Raw genomic sequence first — 17869 nt, forward strand, 5'->3', positions numbered from 1 at the left:
TACTGGAGGAGGTGATAGTATTGTAGAAGACCAGTCGATCATTTCATAGTAATTAGTGGCATTAAAGTTCAGTTTTGGCAAAATGAATGAGCGCACCGAATTCTTCGCAGTAGAAGTTGTCTCTCTGGCTTTTAAAATCCTTTGTACCCCAATCTTACGTACATTCCGATTTTCATCTGTGATCATAGATAAAAGCAAATTTTCAGGATGCGCGAAATAAGCATTGTGTTGTATCACAGGATCAACTACTCTCAGAAGATGTTCTGGTAAGTACCGAGAATTTTTAATCATAGTGAAGACATGTCTCGCACCATCTGCAATTGAATCGTTCAGTTTTATTTGAAACCACATAGGTAAATACACTTTCATTATAAATGTAACTATGTGAACTAAGTTTTCAGAAGGGTCTTCACTTGATATGTATAATCTCAACGTTCTGTTTCCTAGAGTGAGCCAACGCGCGTGGGAGAGTTTTCCTGGATCTCGCAGAGACGGATCAGATGAACAATTACCTAAATGAATAGCTTGCCCAATGTCGTAAAGATATTTTTGATCTTTACTCAAATTGTCTCTGCATGTGACTTGTACTAAATCACACTCAATTTTATTGAAATTAACAACAGGCAAGTGTTCAACGCCCTGAAGTTGTTTTCCGATTGTACCTGAAAATGAATTCGGTCCACTTGTTTTTCCATCAAAATGTTGAAATACGTGTCGCAAAGGTAATTCCTTTGTATGAAGCAAGCATATATTCCACTGAATTGGTCTGTTCAAGTATAATTCAATACGCCTAATAATACCACCTCTCCAGCCTGTATTAGTTGCTGTGCCATCACAACCAACTAGGAGAAGTTCACTAAAATCAAATTCCATTTCATTTAAGTGAGATATCATACTTTCAGTGATACCTTTGCTTGTACCAGAAATAGGCGTTACATGAGTTATATATTGAGAACCAGGTTCCATTATAATAGAGACATGTTCTTCCTTGCGTGTTTTGCGATAACGCTTGGAGCCTACTTCCTCCTGGTATAAGGTCTCATCTTTTCGGGCTTCGGACATAGTTTTAGGTTCCTGTTGCAAGGCTTTTCTGATTTTAGATTTCTCCCTTCTGATTTTATTTTTATCTATAACAAAAGTCAAGTCCGTATCAGTAACGATTTGTAGGTCTTTCAGAACTGACGTCGCAATTGCAGCGGTTGCTCTTTCCGAAACACCAAATCGGTCACTAATTACTGCAGTTTCAGGAAGATTAATGCGCATTTGTGAGGTAGAAGGCTTTTGAAGGTATGATGTTGATGGGCTGAGAGCGAATGTTGGATCTTTGACATGTTCTTGTACTTCAGGCGAACGATTCTCGACGAAATCTTCAATGTTGTCATCCAAATCATCTGAAAAACTTTTGGCATTGTCAACAGAAGAAGTGTAAGTACTAGAGGATGTCATTTTATGTTTCGTTTTTTCATTTCTTTCAGCTCGACGAGTACGTTTTGCAGTTTCAAGTACATCTATAGAACCAATCTTTCCGACTCTGGCAGTTCTTTGATCGAAAAGAAATTTACGTTCTATGACAGGAATTTTACGATCTTTTTCACATCCACAGTCAATAGAAATAGGGTTTGGACAAATACATAATGACAAAGGTTTACCGCAGTTACAGTCATTTGACATTTGCATGAAGAAATGTCAAAAATTTTCTCTGCTTCGGTCTTGAATATTTCATGAGCTTTCTGAAACTTAGGATTTTCTTTATCTCTTTTGTAAGACTTTCTTTTTTTCCAATATTTTGCATGATATGCAGTGATCATTTGTTCAACCCTGGTTTGAGAAACTGTAGGGATAGATGCTGTCATATAAAGCATCTTAATTTTCTGAGCTACCACATTCGCTATTTCTGAAAAAGCAATTTTCTGTGAAGGTAATTCTGTTGATGATGACATTACGTATCTTTGTTCAAAACAACAAAGAATAACGTCAGCATAAGAGGGCAGATTTCTTAAAGAAAAATCCTTAGGAGCGCCAAATATTGGACAAACATGATCTTTCCGAGAAATATGAAACCGGGTTTTTTTTGTTTTTTCACTCATTTAACAATTAAAGAAAGTGATATAGCTTGGTAATAATTCGTAAAAAGTGCCAGTAAAAGTCAATATTATTTGACTTTTGAATATCGCGTACAAGAGTCACAGTCTCACTCTTTCACCTCCACTAGATCTTAAAAAATAATTGTCTAAAACAACATAAAGTTAATTATTATGACAAAACTAACAATCTGACAGCATAAGTAACAAAATATTAATAAAAAATAACAATTAAATCTTACTTTCAAAAAGTTCAGAAAATGCACTATTTTCGACAAAATTTTCAAACTTTAAGTGAGTTGCGCGAACAGAAGATATTAACCGATTTCAATTTTTTTTTTACCAAAATACTTGTGTTACTCCATAGCAACTTTTCCGCACTATTAGAATTTGATTTGAAAAATTTGTTGGAATTCGAACCACCCTAATATGTATGTGTGGAGGTTTGATTATCTACATTGTTCATTGTATGCGAATATATTTACATACTATACATAGGTATGAATATATGCATATGTACCTACATATACGTATAGGTAAAGTTACCAGTGGGAGGTAATATCTCAGAGATTTAAGAGATATTCTAATAATAAATGTTAGCACTATATAAATAATGAAAGTATAGAATTTTACACGTTCAATGACCCTTCGTGCAAATAAAAAAGAAAAGTGTGAAGGGGAAGGAAAGTGTTGCCAAGAAAAAACCTGTGTGCGTATGTGGATGGAAAGAAAAACAACCATGTGGTGAAGAGAAAAAAAACAAAAAAACAAAGCACCTACTCAAATTGGCGGTGACGCCTGTTGGTGGAAGTGTTGATGGTGGCAATTGTGGGCAAAGCAATTTGTAAAGCAAAAACAAACCAAAAGCACAAGTAAATGCATAAAGGAAATAGAAAACAAGAAAACAAGCAATAAAACAGTAATGGAAACAATATTCGGTTTGTGGTTGAAAATAAGTGGAAAAGTGCATACTTTTCTTATATTTTTGTTTTTCATTTTTGGTTTTTGGGTTTCTTACCATCAACAAGTGTTTGAGTTTGAGTACACTACACACGATCACCAATAACGTAATAAGAGAAGAAGGAAATAATAATAGCTTCTACATTCATAGAAACGTATAGAAACAATAACAACTAGTAGTAATGCAACAAACGTTACGTCTTACGAGCATAAATCGGCTGAGATTTATAGTGGCAAAGGCAATAGACATAAAATACTCCCAAACAAACGAAGCGATGGTGGTGCAATCAGGCAGAGGCCAGTGCCGCAAAAGAAATTAAATGAAATGGAAGAAACAAAATAAATAAAATTCTCTAAAAATCAATGACGAATGGTGTGTAAAAGTCACCACGCGCGCATACACACTCACACATGTACGTTTTTATATTCATGCATACCGACAGACACTTGTTTGATATAGTGACTCTTAGGCATTCGGTGAGGCGGGGTAGGCGGTATTGGTTGGTGGGCGTTGGCAGCGCGGGTGAATCGCACCATGATTGCGCGACGTGTTTAAAGTCTCAAATGCTTACGCATATTTGTGTGCCTTTAGATACGTAGACATTAGGAATGTACATATGGGCCTATAATTGTAACTGCACACTTTTAATGCAAATGCAATACAATGTGGCACAGAATGGCGAAATTGTAATATCCGCAGAATTAAATGTATTTACATACATACACGGCCAACTAATTAGCAACAGAGCCAGAGCGAATTAGTTTAATAATTATAAATTTGAGTTGGTAATACTAACGAGTTCATATTAATTAAATTTGACTTACTTCTTCAAAATATTTTAATTTTTCTTATCAAATGTTTCCCAATAACTCTATACGGACTGTTAGTTACTAAAAACGTTGCTGTAGACGGAATGGCTCTTCAAAGAATATTTTCCCACATTTGTTTGCTAACTCGCCAGTGTCTGTCCGAAGACGAAGGATTTGGCCCTGCACCTCCACCTTCAACCCCCACAACAGTTTCACTAGAAGTCAATGCGTTCGCAAATAATTACTGTTTGGTGCGGATTTTGGACTGAAGCGACGCTATTATTTTACAATTAAGGTATAAGTAAAAATAGGAACCATTGTGTTAGAGCAGGGGTCTCCAAACTACGGCCCGCTAGTGGCATCCATCCGGCCCGCAACAGTTTAAGACTATTGTCATCAATATGACCCACGATAGCTAATGTTTTACTGTTGTTACTATTGCTGTTATAATTTTAGTGGAGGAGAATGAAAACAATGATAATTACTCGATTTTATTTACTTGCACGGTAAAACTTCACGACAGAAATATGAAGTACCTAAGCATATTAATAAATAAAAAATAATTAATTGAAATTTGTCCCAGTAATAAAAGAAAAAAATACTAATGAGATTTATGTATGTAGTTGTGATTTTCCACCGACCATTGTTTGTAGTTGTGGATTAATTTTAGTTGTAGCAATTATTAAAAGAGATTTAAGATGCTGATCGGTTAATTTAGATCTGTAAACATTCTTTGTGTATTTCATCTTGGAAAACGTTTTCTCACACAAGTACGTAGTACCAAACACAGAAAACAATCCGCGAGGAAACTTATGCAAAGAAGACTCTTATAAAATTCCAACAAAGATGAATTTTGATATTTGTTCTTAAACATATAACTGCACTGTAAATCAATAATTTCCATTTGGATTTCCGGAGCCAGGGGTTCAATGTCAGAATCAAAAGGATTTTGAAAAGGCTTAATTTCATTCGCAATGGCATGAAAGTCTGAGAAACGACTATCGAAATTATTGTTCAAAGTACTTAAAGTTTCGACTGCAAAATCGACGGGAAATTCTGTCTCTTTAGTGTTGTGTATAGCTGAAATAGATATGACGTAGTATAGTACTTAGTAGCACTACTTGCCACTAGATGCCTGGTGCCCTGGATTAAATTGTTTTGTTTTTCGAAAAAATTATCATGACCCTAGGGTATCAAAGTTGCGAGACCCCTGGCCCTAAGGCTTCAAAGTGTGAAGACCCCTGCGTTAGAGAATAACAAAAATGATGTTAATGCTGATAAAAAAATAAACACGCAACAGTTAAAATACGAATTTGTGTCCAAAATAAAATATATTGGACTATTCATTTTATTTTGAGTAATAACCAAACTGCACATTGCCGATTCCGTGATTGAGTGGGCTTGCAAGGATAGCGAATTGGTGCAAAAATATCGATAATTAAATAAACACGTACTTTCCATAAACGAGTCCCTTTGATATGGGGCATTAACAACTGACCTGGGCTAAAAAAATTGACCAACCTGCATGTCGTTGTTAATTAGCTGACCGTAGCTGTATGAATATACAATACAATTCCATAGACCCTTACGGACAGAGAAGGTAGATGGAATTTTTTCATTTTTCTTTCTTTTTTTGTTTGCTACAACTACACGTATTTGATTTGTTAATATGTGGTAGACAACAGACGACAGCCGTCACCGCATGGCTTTATTCAGACACAGTTGCTATGGTAAATAGTGCGGTTAGCTAAAAGCGATATGCAGACGGAATAAATATCAGGCAATATTCAATAAAAATTTTTGTTTTGTTTTTGCAAAGTTAAAGAAAAAACAAAAGACATTTTACTATTTACAATGTTTGCTTTTTTGTAATTTAGCAGCACGTCGGTTGTACAGCTCATACTTATGCTGCTTAGGTGAGGTAGGTGAGGGGAATAAATAAAGGAAAGAGTCATGCATTCAAAGTAAGGAAGTAGCAACGGAAATATGTACATTGCGATTCACAAGAGCACATAATCGTCTCTTTTTCCTGTAAACAGGTGAATAAAAGTAATTTTTAAAATTTTAACCATTTACTTTGAAAGTGGTGATGAAAAAAATGACACAATTACTTATATGTAATTAGTGCTTTTATTTACCAACGAATGGCAGTATACTATATTAAAAAAAATTGTTCATGAATATCAATAGAGTATGAATAGAATATATCAATCATAGATATAATCAATATAGAATTGATAGAATGATAAAAATGAGTTTTAGTGATTTATTAAGTGTATAGTTTGGTATATATTTATGTATGTACGATACTTTTTCAATTGAAAAATAAAAAATGGTTGGTCATCGTTGAGCGGTACATAAATTTTTTAACATCTGTTTCATGGCAGACATACAATCGGAGGTTTACCATTGCCTGTTGAGGAGCGACCGCCATTAGGAGAAACTTTTTATATCTATTGGTGTTTCGTTCACGGGTTTCCGAACATGTGTACTTCCGAATGGTAGTCACGCACCAACTTATTCGTCTACGGCGGCCGCCTCTTAAAATACTTAAAATTTTATCGCAAAATGACAGCAGTTTAAGAATAGAAAATCATGTTTTAAGAAATATTTATTTTTTAATGCATCGTTTTAGAAAACTAATCTGAAAATCTATAGTTAAATCTTTAATTCGAAAAACATGGTTTCGAAAAAAACGCCTTTAAAACTTCAAAACATGTTTACATACACATAGACACTTCGTGATATACGAATTCTCGATATTTTTGATATGGAAAAAAATGTGTACGACGGTTAAAACAAAAGAAAGCGAATATTTGGACACTTTAAACTAGCAGAATATTATACCAAAGCTGAAATCCATACGGTCATGGTCCGATTCAATTGAAAATTTTATATTGATACTTGTGAAATAATGTTTTTGCAGAAATTGCAAAGAAATGATATGTTAGACCTACTATACGAATAAGATTGCACTCTCCAATTTCTTGTTTCGTCACCTCAAATTTTTTAAAGTTTTTTTTTTATACTTTTTCCCCCCTGTATTTCAAATGGTCTTCAGCGGATTTCTACTTTGTATACATATGTACATCAGAGTGATTCACCAATAAAATTGGCTGTTCTTCAACCTGAATCATTAAATTTACTACATTATTATTATTACAAATTGTATCAGCGGAAAATAATGCGATTTTGACTTTTTTAGGAGCTAGATTTAAGGAAAATTTTAATAAAATAGCTGAATATCAACCGAATAAGACTTCTAAGGGATCATTGGAACGCTATCTTCTCACCTTTTTCGCAAATATCAGCAAACCTTTGTTCCGTGGATGCCGTTGCTAAAAGTTTGTAAAGATTTTTAAGCTCAAACTCTTACATCACCGGATTTAATTTGTTTTGCATTTTTAACACGTTCGCGGACGTGCTGCAGCATTCAAATTTTAGAGCCAAGTTTTGTTCATTTAATTTCATGTAACCTTAAGTTTATGTAATTAATATACATTCCAAAGTAATGACCACTTGATTCATTAAGTACTTTACTTACGATAACTTTCATAAAACAGTTAAAATACGATGTTCTTACTACTCTTATAAAATATGTATAATCAGATTTTGCATATTACAACTAGTTTCAAAAATAATTGCCTGTCTATTTTTGCAGCTCCCTGAAATTTTTATTGTCCGCGAACGTGTTAAACATAAATTTTTGTATAGTATTTAATCACTAATTTTTTTTTAAGAGCTCTATTTTTGGAGAGACTTTCAAATCGGCCCAGCGGAAGTCTTGAAATATAATTAATTTTATAATTCCGATGAAAAAACCGTAGCAATTTTTTTGTGAGGAGTGATGCATCCTAATGTACGTACATATATCTGATACTACTTTTTGCTTTTGTAAAACTTCGAGCATACATTACATTGTTGTATGCGCATGAATGGAGAGCTTAAACTGTAGTTTGTCTGCCAAAGCAAAATGGCAAAGTTTTGCTATCTTTAATGGAAAAAAAATTTTCAGCTAGTTTGTATGTAGTTTGTAAGTAGCAAAACCCTAACGAGTTTACTTTGGCACATCTGTCTAATGTTCCATCCTTTTTTTCATTTTTGGTTTTCATTCATGCGTCCACTGAGCGAAATTCCGCCAGATAAGCTTGTTATTTTGTACCCCTAAGCTTTTGAGCAAGACAAACTCATTTCGGGTAGCAAAGTTGTCTTATGCTGGTCATTGCTCCAGATATCATTTTACAGGATTTGATATGTAATTTTGCAGCATTAAGTGAGGAATGACACATTAATTAAAAAATAATAAAATAATTTTGTGATAGCATGACTAGGAACGAAAAAGAATTGGTAGCGGGCGCCTCAAGTACTTTGTATACTTCAACAATATTGTGGCGTAAGTTAAGGGGTCAGTCTACTTTGGAGACTCGAAAAAAAGGCTATATTCGTGATTTTTTTTTTGAGAAAACTATAAATGATAGTAATATAAAATTTGTTTGATTTATTAAATAAAGTCTAAAAATTCAGAAATAAATTTTTTTTTATTCAATTTTATAGTATTTTTAGTAAAAAAATAGCAGTGAAGCGTAACGTCTCAAACATGGGTTGGTGAGGCAGCTCCATCAGAACTCAAGAACGGCTTGTCTGAAACAAAAAAATCAAAATGTTTCAGATTCAGTAAGATACTGGCTACAAAATGACCCTCGGATATTAGGTTTTAATGAAGACAAAAAAAATGGCTGATAAAAATGGAAAATTTTTGATAGAACGGTTTTTTTTTTCGCATATTTAAAAAAAATATATAGTAAAAATTTAAAATTTCAAAACCCCCGAGCGTCAATTTGGTGCAAATTATGTCTAGAATAGGTGATCCAAATTTTATGAAAATCGGTTGATTAGTTTTTGAGATACAGTGGAGCTAGATTTTGAAAACGTTGTTTTGAGAAAAACGCGTTTAAAGTTTTTAATGCGCGCTATACGCGCAGGTAGACGAAATGATGTTCAGGTAAAAAAAAAATAGTTAGAGTGCTCGGATTTTCTTAAAATTTTTACACAATATTTCTGGATATATATACTTTCAAATTATGCAAAAAAAAAAAAATTGAAAAATTTTAAAGTGACAAAGTAGACTAACCCCTTAAAAGCTTCATAAAAAATAACAATTGGTATTTCTATATATTATTTATACTCTTATAATCCAATTTAATATTTTTCTGGAACAGGAAACAATCAACCTAGGCCGTGCGTGCTATGTGGAACTTTAGCACAATGATTACCATGACCTTCGGTGATGACTTGGTCAAAGAAATCTTGCTGAATATGTTGGATAACGTTCGTTATTTTTATTTTGAGAGTGCCACCCTTAATTGTTTATTTTAATAAGTCTATGATTTAGTTTTGTCCTAAAGGAATAATTCAAAAAGCATTAAATCGCACTACTAGGTCTCATTTTAGTAGCGTCTGGTAACCATATCATCAAATCGGTTTTGAAAAATATCAACGTGTTGCCTTTGTTATATGCACCATGGCATACTCTTATTGCTACAGCGGTCGTTGTTGAGGCTATGATTATGTGATTATGTCAGCTTTTTCAAGACAGAAATACAAACAATGATTTGCCATTATCTGCTACAGGGTGATCTTTCTAATAGCAGTCTTTTTATAATTTACTATTTATTTCAAGCCCAACGTGGGTAACGCACCTAGGCCCGAATGGTAGTCATGTACATAGTTCGACAATTTAACTTGTTTACACATCCGTTCTTCAAAAACATCTTCTCGTCGAGGAATCTGTTTTTTTTTAGAGAAATCGGGCCAAATACGAAACTGTAGGCGTGAACACAGGATCTATACCGGTGTAGACCCAAGTGTCAACGCGAGTGTCGCCAATTGAATACGCAGAAAGACCAAGTTCTTGTGACAGGTACGAAGGTGATGGGGATATTTCCCACCCACAACACATATTCCGGAGTATTTCATAAATGTATTTCCTGAATGATAACCAAATCCAAATTATGTATGTCATGAAAAAGTTCTTATCTTCCAAATGGTATTTCCAGGCTATCCAAATGCTTTATTAAAAAAAAGTATATAAAAGTCGGCTAAGAAGAACATCTCAAAGTTAGAGGCGTTATGATTAACTGAAGGCAACGACTCAGGTGAGCGCAGAGCGTTTTTTATATTCTTTTGCGTTTTTCTCGAAACCACAGGTCTCAAAAGGATGAGTATAAAAATGAAATAATTTTCCAAATAATTAACTTATTAAATAAAAACATTTTATTTAAAAAATATAATAATATTTAAAAAATATAATAATATTTTTTAATTCAAGCATTTTAGAACATTTTTTTTTGTCAGAAAAGTATTTTAATATTGGTTTGTTTCCTTTTCGCCTTTAAGACACTTTTTGCAGATTCAACTCAATTTCGACGAACAAGTAATTTATCAAGAGAATTCGTTGTTGTTGTTGTTGTTCTAAAAGCATAAGTTTCCTCATTCTGCACCCCATGTGCTGCTGGAGTGACATTCCTTGGTCGAATATAAATGCGAGTCGTTCCGTTAACGTTGAACCACCGCACACTGTGACTTTTTATCGTTTTACGATGCCAAAATTAAAAAAAAAAAAGTTCTGCGAAAATGATTATCTTTCGGTATGTATGTTGTGTATAAATGACCAAATTTTACGACAGTGTACTCAGAATTTATCAAAACAATAGTTTTAAGAAAGATAACCGTTAACAAAGACAAGCCGGTGCGTCAATTGAATATTTTTTATTTATTATCCGAACATCGCTGTGAAGTTTGTCAAAAGATATAATACGAATAAGTATCAATTTCATAAAATTGAGTATTTGCTGATTAAATTTCAACAAATTTGTACTTCAGGGGTAAGTAAGAGGATTATAAAGTTTTTACTATCGATACAAATCCGCTCAGTAAAATATCACTAAAACAGCCATAGCTTAATATTATTTTTGATAATTTACTGAGAAAAACTTATATTGGTCCATCGAGTTCCGTCCATTCTTTAACAGCGAAATGTTCTTTAGGATTCTGTGTTTCAGATACTGGAATAAAATTTTGCTACAATTTGCTACCACGGCTTTAAAAGAAGTTTTCCTGGCGATTCCTCGGATGGAACTTTTTGAAATTGACGAGCTCAAAAGAAACGTGTCGTGATGCGGTGTTAGAGAAAATTTTTGCGGTGATCGGATGAGACGTGGATACTAAAAAGCTAGGAGAGCGTATATAAAAACTGTGTTACCAATTTTCTTCAAAGTGGGAGGGGTCTTGCCGAGTTAAGGCCCGTGTTCTAGCCCGTAATTATAGTTGGTTTTCCAAGAGTGAAGACTTTGGAAAATCCGTCTTGATGTTGGGCCATCAACTTCATCCTCTATTAGATCCAATGTAGGTAGACCACATGTGGCGTTTTCCGATTCTTCTCTTCGCACAAAGAAAAGAAAAGCAAAGAGTCTTTTAGCAGTATGAAATAGCGAACAAGTGTTAATGGCGGCAGAAATGGGACTTAGATCAAACGGTAAGAGAAATTCCGCAATATTATTTAAAGAGCTGTGTTTGTCTTCAGCGTCAAGAGGTACTGTGTTGAAAAAATCTCGACTTTCGAAAGAGCGCAACAAAAGTTTATCGCCAGACCAAGAAACGAAAGTGGGCTTTTAATTGATATGCCAAAAGAGAAATCTGGCAATACAAATGACGGAAACAAAGCACGACGTTTTTTTAGTAATGCAGAAGTTACTGCAGACATTACAGGCATTAACTTATGTCTCTTAAAAAGGCTTTTCACCATATTGTCTTGCTTAGGGTGTGAATTTCAGATAAATGCTGAGGCCTTTGAGGTATACGTGAGAGACACACGCGATCTTTATTTGAGGGAATATGAGTGGTACAATATGCCAGTCAGTCTGCATAAAATACTGTTCCATTCAAGACATATAATATCGTTATGCATGGTTCCTATTGGTCAGCTTTCCGAAGAAGCGCAAGAATCGAGAAACAAAGATGTCAGAAATTATCGCGAATGGTATACAATGAAAAATTCATGAACTCAAACCAATGAGGATTTATTGCATAGGCTTCTAATATCATCCGATCCCTACATTTGCAGCTTACGTAAGCCATCGAAAACCAAGCGCGGGACTTTGCCTCAAGATGTAATTGCATTGCTGGCCCAGAAAGAAGTATTATGAATAATTGCTTTCGAATAGGAAAAGGTATCCAGGGGCTGAATGAAATCTTTTAAATATTAGTCATAAGCCTCTGAGCTAAAGTTAAGAAATCTAAACAATTTGTATTTAAATTGGCACTGGAAAATGCTTTTAAAGTAGAAAATATGATTATGCGAAATTTTACCTTATATGTGGGCAAGGAGAAAAATGGGGCGTATCACGCCCATTTTTATTCTCAAATCAGATTTAGGTATCTGCAACCACACTGCAAAATTTGAAATGAATTGCTCCATTGGTTTGACTGTTATTACTTTTGGCATCCTAAAAGTGAAAAAAGTCACACTGTGCACCGGTCGTGGGAATGCAAGAAAATTCGAATTTCCTTCGGTCCACACGATAACTTAGCCATAGACTATATAGTTTTTGACACCGTTATCACATTATTTTCATACTGCTACCCAGTACAAAATAAAATACATACCTTATGTGTTCACTCTAAGGAGTACTCAATGAAGGAAATTTTGTAATCACTCGATCAAGGAGTTCTGTTAAGTCGGGGTTCATTCAGCCCTGATGGCACTGCACTTCTATTCCGTAAAATATGTTTTTCCCAAAATGGATTGCTTCGTTTCATTTATTATGTATCAAACTTTAAAGTCTTCATTTACTTGTGCCAGATAAAATAGAGGTTCCTATGACGCCCACTATGAAAGAGTGTCCTGAAAAAACTGTAACATTTACAAGTTTTTCTGTATTGTAAATATATGGCTTTTGGAGTTGTTAGATATACAACAAAAAAATTCGTCGTCCAATAGTTTTTGAGCCAATCCATTCCCCATATAAGTAGTTTCATATATAGTATATTTTTACCATATTGTGTTATATAATGTACCAATTTTAAATTTTATATTTCCCCCTCCATTTTTATTTATCTCTAATCTACCTTTTTGCTTCCATTGCGATAAAATCTAAACCAAATAACGGTTAAACTACTTAACTCTGGTACGTTTTGTTACAAGTACAGCAATTCCTCTACATCTGTATAAGTAGAAAGTATAATAATTTACTGTTACAAATAAACATTTTTGAATATCATTTTCAAAAATCCTTAAACCTTATTCGCACTTATTATCACCCCATAACTGCGAATCCACCAGCTGTGCTTAAGCCAAATTTTAGTACGGTTGTTTTTTTATAATTAATTCAATTTTTTTATGCGTTTTTTGTGGTAATTTATGCACGTTCGTGAGCGAGTGCCACAATCACAATCCAAACTGCGCTAACAACAGCTCTTTCTTTTGTTATTTTGCCGTGATAAGATTGGCATTATTTATTTGCTTTTCAATCTAACCCAATTTCGTAGGCGTGCCAGGTTCTCATTTGGCACTGCTTTTACTTTTTGCATTTTTTATTGCATATTTTGCTTTTGCTGGCAAGTTTGACCGCTTATTTTTCCCTTCACTATTTAAAATATATTTTCTGTAACTGAATTTCGTTTTTGAGAATATACCTACACTCGTATGTTTTAGGTTTCATATTTACGAGGGGCGGCTCAGATATACATACTTAGGTATTTAATAAATGCAAAGTATAGTTTTATATTTATTATTTTCCAATGTAATCCCGTTTAAGTGAAACATAATATTCACTTTTTGAATTCCATTAATACCTGTTTCCCACTGAAAAAATATTTTAAGATCTTTTAAATTTGCAAATAGGAAAAGTTACTGGGTGGCAGGGTCGGACTGTAGGCTGGGCGTTGATTTCTGTGAATTCTGTAACTTTGAAGACATTTGTCACAACCCGAATAGTGTGAACGAGCGCATTCTTTTACACTCTTCTGGGTTGCTTAACGACCTAACAGTTCATTGCATTCCCTTTAGGCAAGCAATGAATTAGCACAATTAACCCAGAAAATAGCAGCCACCATTTTGAACACCGACTGCTCAACTTTGAATTTCTGTGGTGGCTTTTCTTCTCTATTAATCCTCTGCATCGGTTCTTGTTTGCACTCCGGATCATACGAGCGCAGGTTTTATCAACGGTCGCTATGTTGTGACACTCTGACACTACTCACAATTTTTATTTCTATATGTTTGTCGAACGGTGTAAGCATTCGCGACATCCAGTGTGCACTAATTTGTCTTTTTTACGTGTAAAGTTCTCTGATGTTCGTGCAGAAGTTCTCTGATTCATTCTTTACAAATCTCTGGTTCTTCTATTATTTGCTATAATTTAATTTTTCGGTCGGCGAGCACTAATTTGTCGAATTCTTGGACATTTTCTTCAGCCAGTACCGTCGTGAAGCGAACCGGAAAGCGTAAATCGCACACACTTAATAATGTCCCTGGTAGTCCGTCAGCGTGTGAGGGCTAAATTGGGCTTATGAAGTTCTGAAGACTGGGCCAAAATGCAATACACATTTGCCTGAGGAATTTCCCATTTCATTCATAGAAAATTCCTTATCAGGTTTAATAAAATCTCAGACCTGATCGATGTTTTCTGGTTCCACTATGTGGTATTTGATCTGCTCTATTGAAATCGTTTATGCCTCTCATAAGTTCGCTTTCAGGAAATACAAACCTTAAGCATTTGGTATATTACATTTCAGTAAAAAAATTTGCGAAATTTAATACAAAAGTCAATCCCTGTCCTTGTTTTGGAACTCATTCACCGACCGTACACAGCAGAACACAACATACAAACTCAGACGGTACAATACCAAATACAAATATGTCTTACTTATTTCACTCGTTAGTTTAGCTAAACAATTTTTGATTAAAGTTTATATTCTTATGAGAAGTTAAAGTATATTCTTATGAGAAGCGAAAACTTCATACAAAAACCCTGAAGAAATATTCAAGAATTTCTTATGTAGAATTTACTTAAGATAGTTGACAGAGCTCAAGAAATAATCTCCCTTTTCTATGACCTCTTTTTTAAGTTTTTATATAAAAATAGAATTAAAAGAAGAATAAATAATTTCTGATTTGACAAGAAATTAATGTACTCTCCTATTACTTACCATATTTCGGCAAGAAATTTTGACCGCTGCGAGATAATGGAAAGTTTTTAAGCGCATTTTTGGAACTTGGGCGACTATAATATGTATAAAAAGATTTATAGAATTATAATATTTGTTATAGCAAAACTGTTTTAATATTAACTTTGTGTTTAATAGTCTTTATTATTTCACCAACAATGCCACACGGCAACATTTGAAGGGTTTGATAGCAAATTCTAGAAGAAAAACTGCCAGTGAAAAGTAATTTCTTCTAAATTAACTAAATGAATTGACTGCCTAAAATTAAAAAACAAAAACCTTAACCTTAACTTTTCGAAAAGAAGAGAGCAATTGAATTTAATTTACCTAACTTAATTTTATTTCAGCGTTTTCGAAATTATTAGCTGATTTTGTTTTTTATTTTTTCTTTTCAGGGCGACTGGTGGCTGGCACGCAGCAAGAAGACACGTCAAGAGGGTTATATACCATCAAATTATGTTGCCAAATTGAAATCTATAGAAGCTGAACCGTGAGTATATTTTTGCTTTTATTTAAGAATTAAAAAAAAACCATCTGCTTATTTGCAAATTTGTTTATTTAATTTTAATAGAAAAAATAGTTAATTAATGTAAGCAAACAATTTTTTTATTAAAAACACTTTATACCATTCTCCTAACCTTGCCGTAGAGAGTTGTCTTAACAATATGTGATTGGAATTTTTAATAGCTATGAAATACTTGTAATACATATTTGAATCGAAAAAGCAGCATTCGGTGAGAAAACTCATACCGATGATTGATGTATCGTGTAAAGTGCAATCAGAGTCTAGTGACTTAGTGCAATTATCTATTGTCTGATATCTCAATTTCAAGCTTTTATAATTTCTCTTTAACTGACATAAAGTCTGAAATGTGTAGATCATTTTAAAAAAATGGCAGTCCTGAGCACGTATTGGGTGCGAGATTGTTGCCAAGCAGCCAGAAAGTTGAGAAGTCGCGAGATTACTTTTCTACAATTGATTTCTGAACACAAGTAAAACTTTAAACCTATTGAACTATAATTCAACAAATGTTAACAAGACATTAAAAGTATTGAAATAAACACTTAAATTAATGTTAAACTTATTTGACATTTTTACATATAACGTATTGTGTAAATTTTGTCCATGCAAAATAATCTTTGCACTTACATACCATATATTACATATTTTACAAATATTTCGACCCTAGCACCATTTTACTATATTAATAAATTATTACTTTGTATTAATATGCCTTCAGTGGTCTTGGCTGCATGTTGAAAATGTTCAACTCATTAGGAAATTAATTTAGAATCAACTGCAAAAGATGTAAATGACAGATATGCATATAGGTATCATATCAAATAATACAAATGTTTTATTTTGTAGTATATATGTATGTGCACACCTGTATTCACAATAATAGCAGTGCGACATATTACAAAGTTTTGACTATTCATTTATTTATTTTCTATTTATTTATTTATTTTTTTTTTCTGTTTATTTTTTTTATTTAATTTTTTTTTTCATATTATTATTGTGAACACAATTCTTTTAAAACACTTAAAATATTATCTTTTTACTACTGATTTAATTCAATCGACATTTTTTCCATATGGCAGCACAAAATAAAAAGCTTTCTCTATGACACCATACTGTTGTAATTTCATGCCTAAATGTATGCAATAATTTTTATAGACATAAGCTATTCAATCGAGTCACTTAGAAGCCATCCAAACAAACACATGCATACTAGTATGCATACGAAGTAAATGAAAACATACCAAATTACCACTCGGAGGAGCTTAAAATGCTTTAGACGTATAGTAATAATATCGGTGGGAAAATATATTTTATTGTATTAAGATTTGACATTTATAACAGATCAACAATGGATAACTTTATTATTTGGATATTTAAACAAAATTTAAAGCAAGGCGTTGGGATGCTGGGGTGATCAAATGAATACTGCTTTCAACAAGACAGCAACCTAAAGCACACGGCTCATAAAGTAAAGTTATGGAAACTTCCACAAACGCCTATTGAACATTTATGGGCGCTTCTGCAAAGAAATATATGGAAAATTGCACCAAATTATAAGAGGTATTGGAAGATGTTGTGTGGTAGAAATGGAAGAAGATTTCTGTCGCAGAGCCTACCAAAGTGGTAAACTCTATGTAAAATAGACGCGGAAATTGTTGAAACGCCGTAGGTATCCTACAACCTACTAAAAAGGATCATATTTTTGATAGTTTTTGAAAATTTTAATTTTTACAAATAAAATCTAATGAATTTAATGTCGTTATATTAATTAAAAATAAGAATACATCATTTCAAAACCTTAAAAACATTTTACAGGTTACCTTTTCAACTACCCACAAAGGAGCGTAGGCTTATGACGCTAAGTGTATATGTGAATAATGTCATAATTTAAATGGGAAGTCGATTCATGAATGCCTAATTGTTGAGAAGGTCGAGATATCGGTGTTGAAGGTTGTGCAGCAACACTTTGTACTACAGCAGCAATATTCTCAACAGAACGTTCAGTTTTTGGACTGCCAGTCCTTTTTCTATCCTCGACAGAACCTGTTTCTTGAAGTTTTTTCACCAACCGTTGAATTGTCGACTCATTCGGATGATTATTTCCACCGAATTTTTGGACGACCATTTTCATAAGTTTCAATAATTTTAGCGCGTTGTTCTATTGGGTACAATTTTACATCCGTCTTATTGACAAAAAAGGTATCGTCGAGGAGTATAGGTACAAGTCTAGATACGTATACTTTAAAACTACGGCCATGTTTGTAAACGC

The 17869-nt window shown here is 33.5% G+C and overlaps 1 protein-coding gene across 1 annotated transcript in view; it reads left to right on the forward strand.

The window, feature by feature from the left end:
* LOC129244211 (tyrosine-protein kinase Src42A-like) overlaps positions 1-17491 on the forward strand; it is a 44942-nt gene extending 27451 nt beyond the window's left edge. Inside the window, exons 3-4 of the mRNA XM_054881824.1 lie at positions 15473-15567; positions 17416-17491. Coding sequence (XP_054737799.1) covers positions 15473-15567; positions 17416-17491 — 171 coding nt within the window. The remainder of the gene's footprint in view (positions 1-15472; positions 15568-17415) is intronic.
* Positions 17492-17869: the final 378 nt, after the last annotated feature.

Source organism: Anastrepha obliqua, chromosome 4, assembly GCF_027943255.1.
Source record: "Anastrepha obliqua isolate idAnaObli1 chromosome 4, idAnaObli1_1.0, whole genome shotgun sequence".
In the NCBI taxonomy this organism is placed as follows: Eukaryota; Metazoa; Arthropoda; class Insecta; order Diptera; family Tephritidae; genus Anastrepha; species Anastrepha obliqua.